General features: G+C 37.6%; 1 protein-coding gene across 1 annotated transcript in view; it reads left to right on the plus strand.

The window, feature by feature from the left end:
• Positions 1–18014, plus strand: part of ANGPT1 (angiopoietin 1) — a gene marked incomplete at both ends in the record, with an annotated part of 154620 nt that extends 136606 nt beyond the window's left edge. Inside the window, 2 exons of the mRNA XM_084280518.1 lie at positions 7625–7755; positions 17854–18014. Of these exons, the coding sequence (XP_084136644.1) occupies positions 7625–7755; positions 17854–18014 (292 nt within the window). The remainder of the gene's footprint in view (positions 1–7624; positions 7756–17853) is intronic.
• Between the last annotated feature and the right edge of the window lie 6163 nt (positions 18015–24177).

Below are 24177 nucleotides of genomic sequence, written 5' to 3' on the forward strand. Positions count from 1 at the left end.
ATTATTAAAGAAACTGAATATAGAAAAAGCAAATTTGTCATATTATTTGCATAAATTTACATTCAGTACAACAGCAAGGCTCACTAGACTATTGTATCATTTGCTGTAATGTGTAGCTCTGTTTCTAATTCGTGGCTAGGATGTTTGCTTGTTCTCTGTCCAGAATAAACTTATTTTTCTCTTTCAACCTGTCAGGTGTGCATGGCTCAAACACAAGCTAAAATTAACATGAGCTCTTCAGAGAGAAAAGTTTTTCTGTTGATAGTGTGCAGTCCCAGGGAATGATCTTTCTACTATGTGGTATTTGTTGTCCCACAGGGAGGCTTTACTGAAACAATTCTAAAGAAAAACTGATCATACCCATTTATTTTATGTATTTTATATTACAATTTCATATTTAAAATTGGAAGATATTTGTTTTACTCTGAATACATTGAATTAATATTTTGCTGGCTGGCATGTTTCACTTGTCTCAACAGGAGAACGGGCAAGGAGTTACAGTAAAGTCAAACTTAATAATTACAGAAGTGAGTCATTGCTACAGAGCAGCAGAGGAGGAATACAGAGGTCATCTTGTCTTAAACTTTTCTTAAGGAATTGTGGGAGGAAATTGTTTTCATGTTCTGGCAGCAAGAATATTAAGAGCCAAATTAAAACTCTGTTCCAGTTGTCAGAGCTACTTACTGCATTATTCAGGTTTTCGACAGAGTGCAGAAACATCATGCCTACTGTTCACAGAGTTACAAACTATCAGGAATAGAATAAAGTCAAATACAGAGTCCATTAATTTACCACGTGCACTGTTTCTCAAGTTTGGGCTGAAGTTAGGAGTGGGAAATATTTATTATTGTTAAACTTTTATAGTTAGTATTGCGGATTTTCTGTAGTCCTTCACTAGCTGTGACATTCCCGTTCTTCTCTTCAGTGCTTTTACATCAGCCCTTCAGGCATAGCACAATAAAGATGGTGAACATAAATAGGTTAGCAACAGCTCAAAATTTTGTGAGGGTAGTGTTGACTAAAGAAGCTTTTGTCATCTTCTACCCTATCTAGTTCCTTCAATTTCTTCAAGGTATTTTCCTTTCTTCGAGAATGGCTCTTTAATATATGTCTAATGATTGCTTACCTCATCTGGTGCTAAGTTCTTGGTAGCTAACCAATCTTGAGTTATGATGAAACATTGGAGTATGGTTTAATTTTGTATGTTTTCATAAGGAGGGTATGCACTGCCCTAATAAAACTTAAAGTAAACATGTTTCCCTGAAAATGTATGTTATGTCTAAGAAGTTTTATATCCTATCAAAGAAAAAGCATGCAAATAGGTGCCCAGGCAACCTAGCTGTCATCTGAAGGACAAAAGCACCAACTATGATGTCTTCCACTCCGCAAGCTAGAACAGTTCAAATTCACAGGGATCTCTCCAACCACTGCAGATGGCTCATGCTCTATCTCCCACAAGGACATGATCTCCTCACTGAGTTAACAAATTAGCACACATGGGATGTTCTTTTTTTTATCCTTTACTATGAGTATTAAATGATGAAAATGTTGAATACAAGGGTTAGGCTTCCCAAATAGTTACCACATATTTTGTTCTAAGTTTAACAGGATTTTGGCAGATGTTTTAACTTCAACCTCAGTGACAGCAGTTTCTCTCGAGTAATTACTTAGATTTTGTCTCCTGTTCACAACACATTATCTATCCTTAAATATTTGGAAGATGTCTTTATTACAGAGGTGCTTTTGCTATTCAGAGACAACTGTTACTATTGGAATACTCCATGCAATTTTGTAATATGTTAAGGAAAAGACTCATTGGGAAACCTTAAAGGAGCCAGAAACATTTAGCATTACTTCACTAGACATTATGTTTTATTCATTGATAAACAGATGATTTATAGTCCCCAAATAATTAATCAAAGCATTTTCAAGAAAAAATCTGAACTTAAAATAAAGGTGCTATCTGTTTTTGAGGGTGTTTCATTTTGGTTTGGCTGGAGCGAGGGGGCTGGTTTTTACTTAATAGTATTACAATTAATGTCTATATTTAAAAGAGTAACCTGAGGCTAATCTTTCACAAGGTCCTCCTAAATGGCTGCAGGCCAGTGGACTTCGGTTCACAAAGGGACTTAAGCAACCTTGAGAGTGTTGACTGATGTAGCTCAACCTGAGCCAGCAATGTATACTTGCAGACTAGAAAGCCAGCTGTATTCTGGGCTGCATCTAAACCAGCATGACCAGCAGGTCAAGGGAGTTCATTCTGTCCCTCTGCTCTGGTGAAACCTCACCTGAAGCACTGTGGCCAGCTCTGGGGTCCCCAGGACATGAAAGACACAGAGTCCAGAGAAGGCCACAATGATAATCAGAGATCTGGAGCACCTCTCCTATGAAAAGTAAAATTAAAGGAGGGTAGATTTACATGAGATATAAGGAAGAAATTATTCACTGTGAAGATGATGATGTGCTGGCACAGTTTGCCCAGAGGAGCTGTGGATGTCCCATCCCTGGAAGTGTTCAAGGTCATGTAGGATGGGGCTTTGAGCAACCCTGTCTAGTGGAGGATGTCCCTGTCCATGGCAGGGTGGTGGAACTAGATGATCTTTAAATTCCTTTCCAATCCAAACCATTTCATGATTCTAGGATTCTATCATCTAAATATCATTATAAATAAAATTTAGTTGACTAACACAGCAATTTATAAAAGTACTGAATTCAGATTCAAGAGTAAACAACATGGAAGATGCAAAATAAATCCTTCCTCTACCTCAGACTTTTCAAAGCTAAAGGACAAAAAATGGAAGTCATATGGGTTTTCCCAAAAAAAGATGCCTTTCACATGCATAATATGGAGGACAGTCAGTGTGAGCTTATATTTGTCCACACTTCTCTCTGTCAATGTATTCTCACACACCAGGAGTAAGTGGTGACTAGCTGGTTTGAAGATGTAGATGCTCTCTGACCTTATTGAAGTTACAAAAATATGGAAACCCAGTTTGGAGAGACAGCTCGGGATAGGAAGTTCTGGATATATAATTATGATCCCCATGCATCCATTTTATTTAATGACACTTTCCATCAAAATTAACACTCCTTCCCTTGAGGAGAAATCAGAATTTGGGTTTGCTTCCATAGAGCCATGTGGAATGAGCAGGTAGCAGACAGAGACATTTAGAGAGACAAAAGAGAGGTGGGATTTAGGAGGCATCCCACTACAGTACTTCACAAAGGCAAACTTTGATGTGTTCCTCTCTATTCATCATGTTGAATCTTTTAAATCCCACTTAAAGTCTCCTGTTTGTCTCTATTTAATGGATAAGAATCTGAGGCCATTATTCATGTTTATGAATTCCAGTCATGGAGATGTGTGCTCAAATTTTTAGTCCTGTGGCAATGGTGAAATTTGACCTTATCTCAGCTCATTAAAATACATAAGACCATGCACACTGAGGTAGTTGAGATAGTACTTTGCATCTCAATGATGGTTGTTCAAATTTGCAGTAAGCTAGTCTACTTTTTGTTTATTTACAGAGAACGTATGCATTACTCACCAACAAAGATGGACATGACTTCTTAGCTATTTCATTAAGGCCCTGATTTAAATAAAAGACTGAGTGATCTTTAAGGACTATAACAGATAAAAAAAATAGATAAAGGACCTAACATTACATGCTGGGAGTCCTGTGGACCTCTCACTAATTTTAGTGAAAATGAATAAATAAATAGAAATTCTGAGGTAAGGTGCTCATGATCCAAGCCCTGAAGCACTTTCTACATTTTTAATAATATTTAGCACACAATTTTTTCACATGAATTTGCATTTATTTCTTTTGTTTTTAAATAATTTTATATATGTGGCAATTTTCATAACTGCATGTGGCACAAATATACAAATGTTTTTGTAATTTCACAGAATCACAGAACATTTGGAGTTGGAATTATCCCAGGTTTGTCTGTTAAAGTTTTCATCAAACACAATGTGAATACTGCTAAGCTCTATATATTTGAAAGAAGAATTCCAGATGATGTAATCACTTCAAAAGGAAAAATTTCGGGTGAAAATTTGAAATCACTGTTCAGGTTGACTGCGGTTGTTCATGTAGTCCTTTTATAGCTATTCTTTCCACAAAATATACCTTGCTTTGTTTTCAAGGGACTGCAGATAATCAACTTGTGTCACATGGTAGGAATGGTGAAATGCAAAACATGCTTAAAAGAGTTCTTCCTCAACAGTTGTGTGTATAGATCCCAAGCTGCCATTGCTACAATATCGCATGGAAAAATACAGTATGAATTTCTAACACTCATGTCATAGGGAACAGTTGTTTTTTTTATTTGTTTTTTTCTGGGGGGGAGGGGGGGTGGGGTAGATTTTGGGGTTTTTTTTACGTGCTATTTCTTCTTAAGTACATCAACTAGAAAAGCAGGTCTCTAGATGAATGTTGTCAGCTGCTATGTTCCTCTTAGCGATTTTAGAATTTCATAACAATGTCATCAGAATTCCTCAAAACTTACTATACACATGCAATATTTCTTAGTCCCACCTAATCATGTTTTAGTTGCTAATGCTTATTTGTTGTTATGTTAGTACCACTGTATACAGATAAAGACAACTTGCTCTTGCTTATTTGAGTCCAAACCTGCTTTTCCTGCCTAATTTGTAAATTTGAGCAGTGTTTTCACTGCTTATTATGACCTTCAGAATTTCTCTCCTCTGAGAAAGTGGGAAGACTGGAAATGAAGTCTTGAAGATAGTCTTTGATTTTCAAATGGAATTAGTTGATTTTTGTTTTTAACTTCCTCTCCTTTGCCTCCATTAAACACAATGGAGAGGAACCTGAATTGCCATCTTTTATAAGGGAGAGAGTTACGTACTGGTATTTATTCGGTTTATTTTGAAAGTTTGTACCAATCTGAATCTGAGAACACTAAAAAATTAACTAAGTCTAAAGGGCAAGATGTCTACAGTTGTATGGAAGCTAGGAGGCTCATCAGTTGCCCTAGGACTGTGCAGACTTGCTGTATCAAACCAGGCTAGTTTGGACCTATCTGGCTTGAACTGAAACTGAGAAAGAGAAGAACTGATGCTTCAGAGCCGAAGTTGAACTGTTGGCAATGCCAATTCAGGGAGAAAGGCCAAAAGCACAAGAATTGCAGTTTTACCACATGATTCCTCTGTACATAGCTGCTGTATGGTAAGACTAATAGAGCTTAGAGCTAAGCTAAGCTTTATCCTTTTAAAGTAAATGGAGACTTACTAGACAAATGGAGACTTACTAGACAAATGGTGTTGAGGTAAAATCAAACATAACTGGCAAGATCTAAATCTGTGCTTTTTAGAATGTTTATAAAATATCAATGCAAGAGTATGAGCTTGTAAATAATCCTAATGCTCTATCCCTTTGGGGAAAACATTGCACAAAAAGTATTATTTATTTCTTCATTGTTTTCTTACTTTTTTATTGGACTAAGTGGGTTTTATAGTGTTGATTGTTAATAAAAAATCTTGCTAACATTGTCTTTCTGATGCAAGCAAATAACATTTTATCTTCATACTTACTTTATGAGACTTCTGTTAGTCTTTGTGTTGCTGATATAGCGAGGATGTATGGCCATTTAAAATAAGATTGTAGATATCATGTGACAAAGTAATTTTTCTATCAACACAACCTCAGGGAAGTTTATTTTGTTCTGCAAAACATTAGGCACAGCTTGCAAAACAAGGCAAAAGTCCAATGAATGAAGATGGGATCAATTCCAGCCTTTCATTTCTATGGAACAAAGAAATGAACATGAACAAAGACAGATCTTAGTGTAATCTTGTGTAAAACAAGCATCCTTTGATAGCATGACGTGGTAATTGTGGGCTAACTGCCACTCTGATTGGACAACAGCATAATGCAATGACCTTCATGGATTCCTGTTCCTAGGTTGTTCCTTGATAAGTTTCTAAGAATCTTCATGGTCTTTTATTGAGGCTCACACTTTGCCTTATCCATTTTTGTGCCATCCAACGATAATTGACTGTCCGTGGTATTTATATTTAATCCAAGAATTTTTATATGTGTATGTGTCTACACTCATATATATAACATTTACTGTAAGTATCAAGTCTAGATCAGGTTACATGCAACATTAAATGAAATGAAGTTAGGGAGTATAGCTACTTTGTAAGGATAGTCCTGAGAATTCTCTATGGTTAATAATTTTTTATTCTGACATGTTCATGATTAGCATTGATTGTCTCCATTTTTAAAGACGGAGAATGGACATATATGAAAAATTTTGCTGAAAGTTAGGTGAAGAAACTGGTCAGATGTCTGATGTAGGTACAGGAAGTAATTTTTGCTGTGAGTATCTGTCAGTGATGTCTGTCTCACAGACATGTTTAAGCAGAAGCAAAGGAAACCATTGCATGCGATCTTGCCTTATTCTTCTTCTCCTCCTCCTCTTCTCTTCTCTTCTCTTCTCTTCTCTTCTCTTCTCTTCTCTTCTCTTCTCTTCTCTTCTCTTCTCTTCTCTTCTCTTCTCTTCTCTTCTCTTCTCTTCTCTTCTCTTCTCTTCTCTTCTCTTCTCTTCTCTTCTCTTCTCTTCTCTTCTCTTCTCTTCTCTTCTCTTCTCTTCTCTTCTCTTCTCTTCTCTTCTCTTCTCTTCTCTTCTCTTCTCTTCTCTTCTCTTCTCTTCTCTTCCCCTTCCCCTTCCCCTTCCCCTTCCCCTTCCCCTTCCCCTTCCCCTTCCCCTTCCCCTTCCCCTTCCCCTTCCCCTTCCCCTTCCCCCTCCCCTTCCCCTTCCCCTTCCCCTTCCCCTTCCCCTTCCCCTTCCCCTTCCCTTTCCCTTTTCCCCTTCTCTTTTCATCTTTCTCCAGCATTTTTTATGCATGTAACTGCAACTGTGAACTTGAATCAGAAGTGTTCAGGTGCTGGGGTACTATTCAGCATCCCCGCAGCTAGCAAAGTTGGCTTTAGGCATCACTGCACCAAGTACCACAGACTCTCTGTTATTCCTGCAGCTGGGCTTAGGCTCCTAGTTCATGGTTGTGGTTTCAACTAGTTGACAAGGTTCCTTAAGAAAAGGGATATTTAGCATTGCAAATCATTAAGACTTTTGTGGCTTGAACTCTAAGTTATTCTCCATTCATCACTCAGAGACAGCTTTGGCAGAACTGGATTGCTGGCTTGTGTGGTAAGTGGTGGAATTAAAAATTCTGAAACTGCTGAAATCCTCTTTAGAGCCTAGGGATTAATATTGTGGCTGCTGTTAACTGGGAGTGCTGTTTCTGTGCCACAGTAAAGAGACAAGCTACTCAAATACTCAATTATTCTGTCAGTGTATTCCAGATCTCTGGGCACCTCTCCTCATTCTCTTTTCTGTCTCTGACTCTCCATGTTCTTGAATTTTCCAGTGCAGATTCTTTGTGCTCATTTCTGCTCTGGGGCAGGGGCAAGGTACTTCTACAGATACTTGGAAAAATCCTGAATGTCCCTATTTTACACCTGAAACAACAGAGATTGATCCAAAACACAAGACATGTCTGAATTTTAGTGCATTTCATACAAGGCAAATATGATGCAGAAAGAGATATGACTCTCTTTCTTTTTGGTAACACTGATTTTTCTTGCTGTTTCAGGCTTTATTTAAAAGGTCACAGTGGAACAGCTGGAAAACAGAGTAGCCTGATCTTACATGGTGCTGAATTCAGTACAAAAGACGCTGACAATGACAACTGCATGTGTAAATGTGCTCTCATGCTGACTGGAGGTGAGTACAACTCTGAAAATATGTGGTACATTGATAGGAATCTACTCAGTTTTCTTAAAGCAACCATGGATGAAATTGCATTCATGGATGTGTAAGTACAGTGTGAAAATTCCTTTTATTATTACTCATGTTCTTTTCTGTATATATATATTGTAGTAGTGCCAATACCTCAAGATTCCTATCAGAAGGGAAGGGATTATTCAGAGATGTGGTCAGTATACTTCTACACTGAAGCTGTTGTAACAATGTCAAGGGGGAAAGAAAAAGTTAGTGTTATTGTTGAAGTAAGAAAGGCCAAGTAAAAAAGAAGCTAAGACATGAAGTACAGGGAAAGAACTTTGTGAGAAGTGGGCGAATCAGCCACAAAAAGAAGAGAGAAAAAGCAAGGAAATATATACCAGATGGAGAAGTTTAAAAACAATCAGAATCTGGACTTGCAGTGTATCGTCTATTTCACTTAAGGGTGTGATACTGTTACTGAAATAATGATGCAGCTTTCTGCCTTATATGATCATAATGCATATACATACATGCTTGTAGACATATAGAGTTAAAATAATGGCTCATTCTCTCATCTGTGAAAGACTAGACCTGCAATGCCCTGTTCATATTGTGGCATTTAGTTTTAGATCTGAGGTTATCTCCCCATACAGACACCTAAAGCTCTGCACAGGAGTGAGAACTTTGTCTGCCAAATGATGCCTATTCCTGGTCCCTATATGGGCAAGCTCATTTTTGTCTCTAGGACACCATATCAAAGCAGAAAGCTTAAAGTGGGATTCTTTGGTTCATTGACTGTATGACCAAGAGAGGCCCTTATCTTCACATTTGATCTTCTCTGGAGACTTTCCCTCAGTGATTTCTAACTTTCCTGGAAAAAATCCTATAGCATATAAATTATTCAGTATTTTAGATCAGACTGTTAAGCTGATATTATTTGTGGTTACTGGCACCCTAAACACAGCTCAGGCCACATTCAGGCATACATTAGTCTCTAAAGCTCTCATCTGCTAACAGATGGGTTTCCATCACTGGGAATTTATATCAAATGCACAACCTAGATCCTCATTCTCCTTTGCTGATTGGAAATGATTCATTTGGGAAAGTCTTGAAGGAACAGATTCTTCAAATTTCCCCAACTTCCTTTAGTGCTGTCTTACTAAAAGTCAGCATTAGGAAACTTTTTCCAATAGGCAAGTGATCAGACTACCTTTCCATTTCTATAAAAAAAAAGAAGCTAAGCAGGTAATTCTGGAGACAGATAATGGATGAGAAGTCAATAGTTTATTTTAGTTAAAACTCTTGACCTTTCACTTTATAGACCATACTAAATTAAAGCGTCTCACTTCCAGGGCAGGCCAGAGTCTAGTGAGAAGCTCCTAAATGTGAGTTGCATCTGTGCCGAAGTGCAGACCCATTCATGTATCCAAGCTGCCTGGAAATACCTCTGCTCCCAGACAGCTAATTCTGGGAGCTGAAGGTTATGTTTATTTTCCTGCCCTGACTTCTATGGCAGGTCAATGCCCCGCTAAGGTCAGTCTGCTGTTGAACAACCATTCCACAAGGTTCACATATATTTTGCTTCGGCAGGCCTGTAAATCAACAGGAAAACCACATATTGGAATATACTGGTAGCAAATGATAGGAGGAAAGTGGAGAATTACCAAAGGCTGAGGAAACCACACATAGAACAAATCACTGCAGAGTAAAAGTAGATGCTTCTAGCTTTTGGAGATAGAAGAATCTGGTCTTTTGGACTAAACTCTGACCACTGGTCTGTTGGAGAGAATTACTGAGTAATTCATGATTCTTCAAGAAAAGAAAGACTTTAATCATAGTAAAGTTCTTCTCTAACACTCTGCTTTGCTTTACCACTTGAAACGATGTTCTCATTTCTTGAGAAATATCTGAAATTGAATTACATACCAAAACATTTGTTTAGTGGGAAGATTTCAGTTTGGTACCACAGACAAAGACTAATTAAGAAAAGTAGCAATGATAACAGGTTTTGGAAAAGTTTTGGTCCTTTTTCCTAAAAGATATCAGACTCTCTGTTAGTTTTGGCAACATCTCAGAGAGCTCTTTAATGATGAATGATATGAAATCTACAGGCAGGTTTCTAGCTATCTTGACAGTTTGTGTGAGCCTGTTATCTCTATGAGGTGAAGTGAATATATTTTTGTCAGGAATAAAGGCTGAGATAAGATGAAGCTCAAGACTGTGATATGGTTATAGTCAAGGCTGAAAATAAAAATGTAAGGAAAACACACATTTCTCTCTGTGATCTTACTAGTTGTCAGTTTTATTTGGTCTATATCAAAACCATTATTCTCTCTCCTCCTCCTCCTCCCTCTTCTCCAGAATAAGGAATTAAATACTGGTAGAAAAATGAAGTAGCAGCAACAGAGTTTTTTGTGTGTGTGCTTCTTGCCTTTCCAAGACCCTGGCTATGCTATTTGACTCTACCTTAGCATTGATTTTAGGGCATGGCATCAAAAGTACATGCATGAGCTGGGTTCTTACCTTCTGTGATCCTTACATGGTAGTTAAATATTTTAGCTGTTTTTTCTTGCCTTGGAAAATTTAAACTAAGCATGCTTGGTTTACTTTAAAGGTAGAAAATACACATTTATTCAAATAATTTCTTCATTTAAACTTTACATTTTTCAAAATAGAAAAAAAAAACAAACAAACCCAACATGAAAATACCTGTTAAGAACAAGTACAATCTCAAGCCAGTGAACTGAACAAAAGGTTCTATCTCTGTATCACTTCAAGCATTATTCTGAAGATAACCACACTGAGCTACATACACAACTGTTTGCAAGAAATCACAGAATCACAGAATCGTAGGGGTTGGAAGGGACCTCAAGAGATCATCGGGTCCAACCCCCCTGCCAAAGCAGGCTCCCTATCTCACATTACACAGATAGGCATCCAGATGAGACTTGAATATCTCCAGAGAAGGAGACTCAACCACCTCCCTGGGCAGCCTATTCCAGTGCTCTATCACCCTCACTGTGAAAAAGTTCTTCCGCATGTTGGTGCGGAACTTCCTATGCTCCAACTTGTAGCCATTGCCCCTAGTCCTGTCCCCACAGACCACTGAAAACGGGCTGGCCAATTCCCCCTGCATCCCAAGTCTAAGATATTTATAAACACTAATTAGGTCCCCCCTAAGCCTTCTTTTCTCCAGGCTGAACAGACCCAGCTCACTCAGCTTTTCGTCATAGGGGAGATGTTCCAGGCTCCTAATCATCTTCGTTGACCTTCTCTGGACTCTCTCCAGAAGGTCCCTGTCTTTTTTATACCAGGGAGCCCAGAACTGGACACAGTACTCCAGGTGGGGCATGACCAACGCAGAGGGGGAGGATCACTTCCTTCGACCTGCTGGACACACTCTTCCTGATGCATCCCAGGATCCCATTGGCTCTCTTAGCTACCAGTGCACACAGCTGGCTCATAGCCAACCTGTCATCAACAGCCAACCTGTCATCAACTAGCACTTAAAATGTAACAGTCACTGGAATGAAGCACTTCATAGATGTCCAAGGGGCTTCATATTCTTACAGTAGAAGAGTTAACATCTTTGGATCAAATTCATGGGCACAAGGCCAAGTTAGAACATCCTGCCAGGATACCACCTGTTGGCTGAGCCCCGGGAACTGGTTTCGCAGTTGCTTTCAGTCCCTGGAAAATGGCTTGTGGTAACTTGGCCCACAGCAAAAGAGTCTTGAGTTGATTTGCTTTGTCTTGCTTTGGCTGCAGTCTGAGATGTTCACATAGGCATTTACCTGGCTTCAGGTGACAAGTGAGAATGTTGCTAAACTTCCAATTCCAATAGGTTGACAAAGTGACAAGAGACTTTCTAGATGTCTTGATAGTATTGAAACAGCATAAAATTATTGAAATAACTTTTTTTTATTTTACTGGAGGCAGAAGTCCATTCACCAGCAGTGTCCTGTCTCTGACAGCAGTCAGCAGCAGATGCCTCAGTATGGGCATAAGAACAATGAAAATAAATTATACTTCCCCTGACTATTTTCCCAGTATCTTTAGCATCTCATGGGCTCCCTGATCCGGAGACAGTTCCCATGTATTTAGTAATCCTCAATGGACTTCTCATCTATTAAGTGAGAGACTGTGCAAGGACAATCCCAAACAGTGGTGTACTCACTGCTTGTTTTTTCACTGCTTTCTTTCTCCAACTGGTGAATTTTATGAATCTCGGGCAAGAATGCTATGGAGGATTATTGTCATGACTTGAAGGGAAGTTCTTGGCTGAATACAGAAATCTAACTGTTCTCTTTCTAATCAGAAAACACCACAGTTTCTCATATTTTCTTTGAAAAAAAAAATTAAAAAGAACTGACCTCAGTACACTTAAAAATATACAACTAGAACCCCTGCATATACATGTAGTTATATAGGTGTCTTATTTTCAACTGAGATACAATTAATTTCTTTTCCAATAACTTATATAGTGCTGTGTTTTGGATTTAGGATGAAAATAGTATTGATAATACACCAATGGTTTTACTTGTTGCCAAACAGTCAAAATATTCTAAGCTTTTCATACTGCCCCACCAGCAAGAAGGCAGGGAGTGCCCGAGGAGGTAGGACAGGACACAGCCAGGACAGTTGACCCAAGCTGGACAAAGGGATGTTCCATACCATATGATGTCTTGCCCCAGTATATAACTAGGGGGTGGTCCAGGAGGCAGTTAGGCTCAAGAACTAGCTGTGTGGCCACTTTGAGTGGTGAGCAATTGTTCCGTGCATCACTTGTTTTGTATCTGCTATTGTTATTACCATGATCATTATCATCATTACCACAGTCTTCCTTTTCTTTCCAATTAAACTGTCTTCATCTCAATCCTCAAGTTCTACCTTTTTTTACTTTTTCTTTTCAAATTTCTCCCCCATCCCACTGTGGGAGAAGTGAGTGAATGGTTGTATGGTGGTTTTAGCTGCATGGGGGTTTTAGCTGCCTGCCAGGTTTAACCATGACAATCTATTTTAGGTTTTGTGTATAAAGTTTTGTCATAAAGAAGTTGCTTATACAAAAAAAAATCGATGAGGTACCCTTATATTGCCTATAATTTTGGTAGAAAAGCATAACCACTACATAGATATGAAGTGATTGGAATGTTATTTGATTTATGCTAGAAATACTGGAAATATTTTATTAGACATATGACTACTCAACACTTTCACCAAAATCTTTACTCTATTGCTATGTTTATTTGTGTTAAGTACGGACAATAGCAATAAATAGTAATAATAGTAATAAGTATTAGGAGAAGAGCACGTAGTGACCAACTTAAAAATTATTCTGTGGATAGATATAGACAATCAGAACATAGTCACCAGACTGCAAATTTTGTGTTATTTTTACCTCATAAAATAATCCTTTTATAAAGGTCTGAACTTTTATAAAGGACCCTGTTACGCAGTTGATATGAAAAATAATGCCTTTTTTTCTTACATTCTGACCATTAAATTCTGATTCAATCTTCTGAATGTCAAGTACCAATTGCTAATTGATAGTTATTATTATAGTCTAATGAATGAAAGAACATAGACCTGGAGATGACTTCCAGAGGTCATTTTGTCCCTTTCTAAGACAGACTGTTCTCTACCTATTTATTCCTGTATTTCTGTTCATCTTCAAGATTTGTAGTGATAGAGATTTGTGCCCATAATAAAATCTCTTACTGAGTTTTGCTAAACTTTATATAAGAAATCGTTATTTGTTGACTAAACTAGTCCTATGATAATTTAGGTGTGTTCCATCTTGTCTTATCCTCCATCACTGGAAAGAATAGCCCAACTCTAAAAGATGATCTTTTAAACATCTTCTTTATGAATTTGTAATTTTTGGCAGTCTGTCTTTTAAATTCTGGACTAAATAACCCTAAATCTATCCTCTTAAATTAACTCTTTTGGACTCTTCCCAATAGATCCACATATAGCTTGAGATGTCATCCAAAACTACACCCAGTCTTCCAGATGAGAAGTTACCAATGCAAAGTCAAACATAGCCTAAGTATTGCCACCTATTTTTTTTTAAAGTACAGAATAGCAGAAACATGAAGACTATTACAACAATTTTTCATTAGATAATGTTCATATTGGCTTTGTTGCCAAATGCACTAAATTTTATGGAGAAACCCAGAGGGCTAAAAATAAATACTGGCTTTGCCTAGGGTCTATTTATCCCATAAATGCAAACAAATGTACCATTCAAACTTACATTGGATCTTATTGAATGGATTGTATTGATTTGGAAGTGTTCAGTATACTCTGCAGGGAGATGCGAGACAGATGTGTGAAGAAAGGGTCTGCCATCAAATGTGTAGAGTTTAGACACCTATTCTTTTAGGACATAAAATGTGACTAAGAACCTCTCATCAAACCTGAATGATCATTAGCAAGTTCCTAATACGTGCCAGATTTACAGTGCACTCAAGAATTGCTGAGTGCTCAGTTGCTAAGAAAGCATTTTATATACATGCATGGTTAACTACAATTTATAAAAGAGGCAGAAAAAGGAGACCTGTTGGCTCTGGCATACAAAAACCTTTTTTGTGTTGCTTTTGAGAAAAAAGATTCTATCAGATAGAAATTATACTTGTGACTTCAGAAAGCCATTATAAAATACAGATTTTGTTTTTGTAATATAATTACACATTTGAGCAATTCTCCTTTATAAGGTATGTTTTTTGCAAGAATTTGTGGAAAATATCTCAATATACATTTGTATTCACCCAACAAGATAGTACAAGCAGGTCTGTGGAGCTGAGGTCTCTGGTGATAGGTAGCTGCAGTAGAGTGAAGCCTTCAAAATACATTTATTTAATGAAAAGAGCTGACATGAATTTGAGCAACTTCCTAGTAGTAATAACAACACTAATTAAAGACCAAAGCATAAAAATACAAAAAGCATCAGTATGCTTCAACTGCTACATGAGACCATCTGTCTACAGTGGGGATTCCTGTGCATTTGTATAGCTGGACTTTCAAGAAACTTATCAGTTATTATTTAAATTATTTTTTGTTTGGACAATGTACTTCATGACCTAGGAGTTTTTTGTTACATAAACGACAGTGCTGCTTATATTATACAAATTATTAGAGGTGGGCTAGCCTCAAAAGACTGAACCATCTTCACTTCAGTTAAGCAATTAGTGAATTTGTTGTCACAACAATGTGAAGAAAATACCTGTGTATCATCTTAACCTTCCCATGAAAGCTTTCTCTTTACCACTTTGTTGGTCAATTTAAAATCTCACTGTTATTATTTTTTATAATACCTACCCTTCATGATTCTTATGCATGATTCATTTATCTCATGGAAATCACTGCCAAAAGTTATCTCTGAGGTTAAAATCTCACTGCTATTCAGAGAAGACTTGGTAACTTATTTGAGAAAGGCATTACCATGTAGTAAGACTTCATGGGAGCAAAACCCTGGAAACTCCTGTGAATAAGCTAACATCTAGCTACTGGGAGTCTTTCCCTGATCGGAATGTCTTAAGGCTCTGAAGTTCATTTATTCACTGTTTTCTGAAATGGCAGTGCTGCAGGTATCTCTTTCATAAACCTGTTTTACATTACCCCAGTTCCTCATACCTACCAAAAAAGTCACTGCATCCATTCCTATTTCCTCCAATACACAAGGGGACTGAAAAAACATATCCTTTGCATCCCTTCAGAGTTGTGGACTTTGGTGCTGAGCTATACAGTGAGAGGTTTTGTAATAATCTGAGGTCTAGGAGAAATGACAACCTTTTAGAAGACTGTGGGGGAGGGTGGGAAAAAAAATAACTATATAGAGGAAAGCAAACACACACCTGAGGAAAGAAAAAATAAATAAAAAATTTTAATGTAGTATTAGGAAACATATTTTAAAAAAACACCTTACAGCCTCACTAACCAGCACAGTATAGTGCAAAAAAAAAAAAAAAAAAAAGAAAAAGAAAAAAAGATGCTGATTAAAAGAAGAGAAGTATTTATTTAGAAGAAAACTATGATGAGAAATTTGAACAGGTCCTCACAAAATTATTATAAAATGTTGTGTTTCTTTCACTCACTCTATTTCTAACATAATTTTTGTAGGGCATCACTGAAAACCTTCACCCAGAAAAGGGAATTTATACATCTAATGCTGTTTCTTTAACATTAAATTGTAACTAATACAGCTTGCCATGTCTTCATCCCAACACCATAAACAGAACACAGCTGCATCTGTGTTCCAGCTTTGAAAAATAAGGATTAGATTTTCTCTTTTTAACTTTTTCTTAAGTTTCTACAAGATTGTATTCTGGTTACAGTAAAATATCAGCTGTGTGGCTTTCTCTTTCTTCAGTTATGGCCCCCTTAGGTATAACACTGCAATCAAAGGGAGGTCAATTGCATCAAAATAGAAGTTTGCCAGAATATATCTGGCATGAATTCTTCCCTCAAGATTTCATTATGAAGTGTTAGTTCTGAAAAAAGCCCACTAAGTATTATCCAAAATGTAAGAAGTTACGAGACTATAAACATAAACTACATGGATCTGAATACAAAGGACAGCATAAGCACAGGATCTGAATGCTAATCACAGTCAATATCTTATCAGTAGTACTAAGGCATGGTTTAAAATGCCTTCATATAATGCATTCATTACAGGTGGGTAAAAGACTAACCACTGAATAAGATGAAATTGGAGGATTCACCAGAACTGTGCAAGTTATCTAAAAGGAGCTTCTTATAGTTTAATTCCATTCCTGAAGTCAGAGTGAGAAACACACCGAAAAATTAAATTCTCCATTTCAGTCCACAGTGACACCTGCAGAATTTGGTAGCCACTCAGTAGACAATCACTTTACCACTACCGGTGTTGCTTGAAAATGGTTTGCAGGGCATCCTGGGAAGGTTACAGTGCTGTGATATTCAGGCTGAAATATATATTTTTAAAAATAAAGTGGCATGTAACTACCAAATGCAGGAGCCACAAACTGATACATGTGATCATATTTGCTTTCATACATGACAGTGAATATTCAATGCAGCCATATTACATGGAAAGGTGCACAAAATCTGTGCTTAAGATTCAGGAAGGCTACAGGACTTACTATGAAAAATAACCCCAAACAGCAGAAATCTTTTTGACAAATAAAGCTTGTAGCTATTGAGGTTAATACATTTTTGACATTGGGAACATTAGTTCTTTGCAATCTGGGGATCCATTCTGATTTGCTTAGTCTGAGCAAAGTGTCTTTCTGTTATATTACATAGACAACTTGTAAGGTGTTGGGGAGTAAATTCTATTCCCATTGAGATATACAGTAAAACTCCTACTACTTTCAGTGGAGTCAGCAAATCACCTAGTTTATCTTTGTCAGTTCATGTTCGGTAATCTTAGTGTTGCCAAGTTTCATGCTATTTGGAGTTTTCCTTAAAACTCTAATTCCTGTGGCAACCCCAAATTGACCTTAACAAGAAAAGATCTTGTTAGTAAGATGGAGAATTGACTGATTGATTTCATCTTAAACCAACATTTTAAAATATGTCTGAAGATTCACACTGTTTTTCACATTGACTCAATTTTTTCCTTTGGTTAAAGATGTATATACATATTTTCCCCACATAAATCTAGAGGAGGTAACATTTTTGCATAGTTTTCAACCACGCCTATACTTCTAACAAGTTTGTATTTTCTGCATTCGGTCACACAAACACTAACATTGTTAATAATAGTCACAAGTATTTGTGGTTTATTTTCAGCATTTATATGAGATGGGTGAAGTGTAATACTGAGTAGACATGCATTGTTGTTCTTGCTTCACATACTGCATATAAAGCCAGAATGAGTTAGGACTTAAAAATCTTTTCCAACTCTATAACTACAACTGTGTATTCTCCAACACCATTGGCTGCAGAATGGCACAACAGACCCCCGAAAGGAAACTATGAAAATCCACCCCTTACTATGAGACCAGGAGTATTTATGAGCCTGAGAATAAATAATTTGCTAATTTTCTAAACCTTTAATACGAAATAAAAATGCTTAGTGCACTTGAGTTTATTTGTTTGTCTCAATGGTTTCAGGGTGGTGGTTTGATGCCTGTGGTCCCTCCAATCTCAATGGGATGTTCTATACAGCTGGGCAAAACCATGGAAAGCTCAATGGGATCAAGTGGCATTACTTCAAAGGCCCCAGCTACTCCTTGCGCTCCACCACCATGATGATTCGGCCCTTGGACTTTTGAAAGTATTCGGTGGTGTGTCCTAGAACAAACCAGCACAACACTTCCCTCAGCATCACTGCTACCACAGTCTGAAGGTAAAAGGTGAAGAGCATCTTGCAAACAAGATGTAGGGATGGTGCAAAGTTTCTTCATTATCACTCCATAATCTACAAAATCTCTACAGAAGTCACCCCATATTTTCATGACTGAGTGGGGCTTGGTTTAGGAGAAGGTGACTGCAATGATTTTCTAGAGAACAGCTGGATCTGGCTATTCTGCTCGAAGCTATTGCTTGTCAGTGGATGTTCTTTCTGTGAATTTTTATTTTTTTTAATAAGAGATGCAAAAACATACTAGACTTTTCAGCAACATCATCAGAATTTGAAGAACTGAAATGTATCAGCTACAGCCTTTTGAGCAGAATGTTATTCAGCAGTGAAATGCCAACATTATGCCCATGAAAAAGGGTAATGGAGATACCGTTATGAAAACTTATCTTAAAGCATTCAAGGTGACCACTCCAAATAACACTTTTGGTAAATGAACTAGACTTGGATGGTGGATGGATTTATGTTAACCCCAGAGTCAAATGATTTGTGTGAATATAATTTTTCATTAAATCCTTTAAGGACATGTTTCTCATAAATAAACTAAGTCAAACATATGAAGAATGATAAGGGTAATAAGCATAAATTCTTCATTTGCTCTGTAGAGGTAAATCAGATAATTGGCGTAATTCCTGAGCTAGGATTTATAGTGTGATAACAAAAGTAGCTGTGTTTTGAGGTTTTACCCTTCTTTCATTAAAAGTAGTCTGAATGTCATGTAGAAAAATTAATGGAAGTTTTAAAGAATGTGAAATATTATCCTAAAGAAAATACAGGATTGTGCATGGAAGATTTCCATCAAATGTACACAGGAAGGCAAACTGTTAAGGTATATAAAAATTACATAAATGCATAGCTTAAGGCAATGGATTCATTTTACAGTATCCTTGCATGTGCGCAATTTATCATTAATTATTTTACTTTTTTATTACATTCTTGTGAATATCAGAAGCATGCCAGTTCTACACAGTGTTTAGGCTACAACTATAAAAAAATGCTCATCAGAACTGTATAGAAAATAAAGAATTATAAACCTGTAAATAGCATGTTTATATTTCCTGTAACGGTCATTTAATTTGTACAGGCAGCCCTGACCTTACTCAAAGAGTGCAAAGCCTCAAAAGGATATTAATATTAAAAGATCTTTAGAAGATTGCTTACAGGTTGCTAACAAGTTCTTTTGTTGTATTAATACCTTGCAGAAGTGCGGGGCAACATGCACAATTTGACTATTGGAAGAGATAAAGTTCCTTTCATAACAAGCAACAAAGTAGCTGGGTGGCCCATCAGATTATAGAGACAACTCTTCCCTTTTACAGTCCCTTGTGATTTATTGAGATAAGTAAAGTCCATTTGGGAAAGTAGCTTGCTGTCATTCTACTTCTTATATATATAAATTTTCCGCTGAAATCAAAAGTAGCATTCTTATCGATTAAATTGGGACCAACACGACACACAAAATCTGACTGTGGTGAGTTTTTTGCTTTGTTTCATTCGTTAAACTGTACCTGAGATCAGGCACAGTAAAGGTCTGATTCTTTTTTAAAGGATGAAGATCATAGATAACCGCTTTTTTTTTTTTTTTTTAAATTGGTTTTACTTTTTCCTGTAGCAGTTTATTTCTATGGAATAGAAAAATTGACTTTTTTTTAAACACCTCCTCGTAAAGATTGCAAGGCCCCACAGGGTTCTCTGGCTTTGTTATAATTTGATGTTTGTTTAGATTTAAGTGGGAAGATCTTTGGGGTTTGTGTATTTGTATATATTTATATATATATTTGAAATAATCTTGGCTAATGGTTAATTTGCTGTTTTCTGCTCAACAAGTTACTAAACTCCTTACTCAACAGTTTCTTCACAGAGCTGTTTTGTCTCAGTTTTCAGCAGATTATTTTTTTATAATGGTTTTCATTTATGTGCAAGATATGTCCTCTGTCTTCCTCCATATGCTCAAAAGGTGTGTTATTGCAGCCTCCAAGTTAGGAATGCCATTTTTGAAAATCCTCTTGCAAACAGCAAAACGCTTTAGAAATCTACAGCATGGTATTTACTGTTTATTTATCTGGGTTTGAAAAAAATGTGGATTTGGTTTCCTATCCTTTATAATAAAACATTTTTTAAAACTGTGCTGTCTGTGATGTGCTTTACTTTTGAGCATACCTTTCTGCAACAGGCTGACAATGTTTTACAAGCCACATCTCTCTTTGTAAGAAATACTGATAAACTTAGACAAAGCCTAAACAAGAGTTTAACTAGAGTTTGTCCAGAAATTAATGTTTCTAAGCTTTCAAATCCATATTTCAGTATTTTTAATTTAATTTCCTTGATTAACGCCATAGGACTATATTTCTCATTTCTCATTTCTCATTTCAAATTCAAATCATACAACTCCCTATCAGTCTTCAAAATAAAGAGTTTCTTGAATTAAGAGGCAAAGATACAGCTTGAAGTGTGATGCCTGTTTCTCGTGCCTTATGACTTATCCTTCTATCTATTTGAACATGTTGCATGGCAGTGACAAATCTGTGCTGTTTTCTTAGCCAGAAATGCCTCTTGCTCCATTTGTTTGCCTTTTAACTCTACAGGGATCAGATTTAGCATCTCTTTGTAGTCAATTTATCCCCATTTTCTGAGGAATTCTTGAGTAATTGGATTCCTTTGTTGTGTTCATTGAGGCCAACCTAGCTTTTTTAATCAACACTAAAGCTGTGAGGAACTACATAAAAGCACGTTTTGCTCCTTAAACTGCACAAGTATGTACTGCATTAGTTGAAGAGTTACAGTTAGTGAAAATGGACTTTATGGATTTGGCTGCAAAGTGTAAGGTCTTGCACTTGGGCTGGAAGAATCCCAAACATAGATATGGACTGGGAGAAGAGCTCCTTGAGAGTCCTGCTGAGAAGGACTTCGGGATTCTGGTAGATGAGAAACTTAACATGAGCCAGAAATGTGCTCTTGCAGCTTGGAAGGCCAATGGTATCCTGGGCTCCATCAGAAGAGGGGTGGCCAGCAGGGACAGGGAGGTGATTGTCCCTCTCTACTCTGCCCTCGTGAGGCCCCATCTGGAGTCCTGTGTCTGGGTCTGGGGTCCCCGATACAAGAAAGATGTAGAACTGTTGAAGAGGGTTCAGAGGAGGCCACAAAGATGATTAGAGGGCTGGAGCACCTGCCCTATGAAGAGAGGCTGGGGGAGCTGGGCTTGTTCTTCCTGAAGAAGAGAAGGCTGTGTGGGGACCTCATTGCAGCCTTCCAGTACCTGAAGGGAGCTTATAGGCAGGAGGGGAATCAACTTTTTGAAAGGGTAGACAATGGCAGGACAAGGGGGAATGGATTAAAACTAAAGGAGGGAAGGTTTAGGTTAGATATTAAGGGGAAGTTTTTTACAGAGAGAGTGGTGAGGTGCTGGAACAGGCTGCCCAGAGAGGTGGTGGATGCCCTGTCCCTGGAGGAGTTCAAGGCCAGGTTGGATGGGGCCCTGGGAAACCTTGTGTAGATCCAGGCCTGGAGGCTGGTGGCCCAGTCTGTGGCAGTGGGGTTGGAGCTCTACGCTTCTTGGGGTCCCTTCCAACCCATGCCACTCTATGATTCTATGATTCTATGATTCTATGATTTGTATTAAAATGCCATTTGCTTTGAAAAATACTAAAAAAAAAAAATAGTGTAAGTTCAATGGGAATTTAACTTTGCTATTTACCTTTCACAGATAGACTTCTTCCTGCTTTATAAAACAGGAATACACAAAATATTCACAAATCAATATCTATCTTTCCATATCATATAAATGCTTAATTTTCTATGTCTTCTACGGAGATGTACTTTAATACACACTTTTTCTAAGTGCCCTAGCATCCAGTCCTAGACTGTTAAGCAGGCAAGTCATCTATATTTATAATCATCTGTATAACAGTTCCCAAAACATGGTTCCTTAAAAAAACCTTTCAGCTATAATAACAACTTTCTTTGTGGACCTGCCACATCTCTGGCTATGCCTCAAATAACCTCCTGTGGGATTGGCACAGCTCTCACTTCTCCTTTGGGAAGAACAGAACTGAAACAGCAGTCACAGCAAGAGCTCAACTCTTTAGGTAGGATCAAGGTTAATTTTCAAGCAGACAGACTGTGCTGCAGTAGTGCCAGAAGTAGTGCCTTCTTTTCCATGAGCTGGACAGCTTCAGGAGAGAGGCAGTAACCTCTGAATTCAGCTGGTGCTGCTGGCGTTGCCTGACTCTCACCTGTGGGGCACATACACACAAGTGTGAGCACACACCTCCACCCCCACCCATGTGTGATAAGAAGAACATTTGACACAACCTATCAAAATGACCTTTTGTAAATACTATCTGAGGGAACTGTAGCATCAGTACCTAAAAAAGTCCTGAAAGTGCCAAAACAAAAAGAAATGAAAAGTGCAGATGCCAGCAGGAAGGAAGGATTAGGGGACAGCATGTGGAAGGCAGAGGAACAAAGGCAGGAAAGAGAGAAGACAGAGATATGGGACTGTGTATTGAGGAGAGGGAGAAGCCACATAGAAGCTCCGTATTTCATGTGCCATGTCTGTCACACAGTGTAGGAATTCCCTTCTCCTCCAGAAGTGCCCAAACCCCCTTCTCTCTGGCTCCTGCTCATATGAGTAGGAATCTCTGGGTCTTATTTGCTTTTGTATACTTTGGGGCTTTTGTCTCTCTGTGTGCTTTTTAAGGTTTTGCACAGGATGGAATTCAGTATGAACCTTTGAGAAGACAGAGTACTTATGGTTATATCAAGATAACTCTGTAGAAAGTCTTTTAAAAATGGAGAGTTTCCTTTAGAAAAAGCTGTATTCAGTTGTGCAAATGTTATGGACTGATAATGAAATAGAACCTATGCCTATTAAAAATCCTGCGAAATTAGAGTTTCTTTTTCCAATAGCTAGAATTTCAGTTGGGAGCAGACCTTATTTGCCATATAAATGGCCTGCACAGTTTTCTGAACCAGGGAGTCCAATCAAAGAATGGATACATGCTGTAAGTATGACCCCAAAAATCATTGGTATATTGAAGTCCATAAAAACCTAGACAACAGTCCTGCGTTTCAGTAGGGACACTGCTGACCCCAATAGCATTACCCTCAGTTTTCTTAGGGAGAAAATAGTCTGAAACAAGGAACAGTAAAATTGGAGAGTCTTGATACAGTGAGACAGGTAAGAAGGATTTGGGGAAGAGTGTGAAGATTACTGTTAGAGGATAATACAGCTCGGAATGCAAAGGGATAAGATAAGATAGGTTGAGGTCAAGGCCAGCAAAAGAAGGAAGACAATCTGATTAAAGAGCTTAATAAAGAGCTACTTCATGAAAGTATAGGAAAAGGAGAAAAATGAAGAATTAGTCAGAGGATTCTGTTAATATATTTATTAGAGGAGAATTAGTATCCCAAGTAATTTTTTCAAATCCTAAAAATAATTGACACAAATTTACTTTCTGATGTTATTTAATATTTGCAATGCAATGGAACCACACTGACATCTGGAAAAATCTTAAGCAATACTTAAAAAGCAGTCCCTTGTTAGAGGAATTTTTGGTAATATTGTCTGACAAATAGTTCATGCTTTTAGCATGAGACAAGAATCCACCAGTAGATAAATCAGCTTTGGATAATATTTATTCTTCCACTACAAGATGTGGATCTCCATCCTTTTGCAGCCCTCTCACGCTTAAATTTAGAATCATTGTCTGCTCTAAAGGAAACTACAGATCTCAGATCTGATCTCATTCAGCTGCATTGTTGAACCACTGGTTTGTTTTCTTTTGAGTAATGGAGCAGAACTCTTGGATACATGTTTTACTCTTCTTTGGGAGCAAAGCTTGAGGGTTTTTTTTTTTATTTAAAAGCTTCTGCTTTGGACTTCATTTTTCATCCACCAGAGGTGACTGCTTAATCTCTCTTTGATAGCTTCTCTTAGTGTAGTTTCTCTGGAAGACCCTCCGGCAAAATTCTCCTCCTGCATTCATGCAGTTGTTCTCATCTTCAGTCTTCTGTTCAGCTTTTCACTGCCAGTCACCACTACTGTCCTTTTTGAGGTGTTTCATTCAGTCCCTCCA

The sequence above is a fragment of the Gallinula chloropus genome (assembly GCF_964237585.1).
Source record: "Gallinula chloropus genome assembly, chromosome: 2".
NCBI lineage: Eukaryota > Metazoa > Chordata > Aves > Gruiformes > Rallidae > Gallinula > Gallinula chloropus.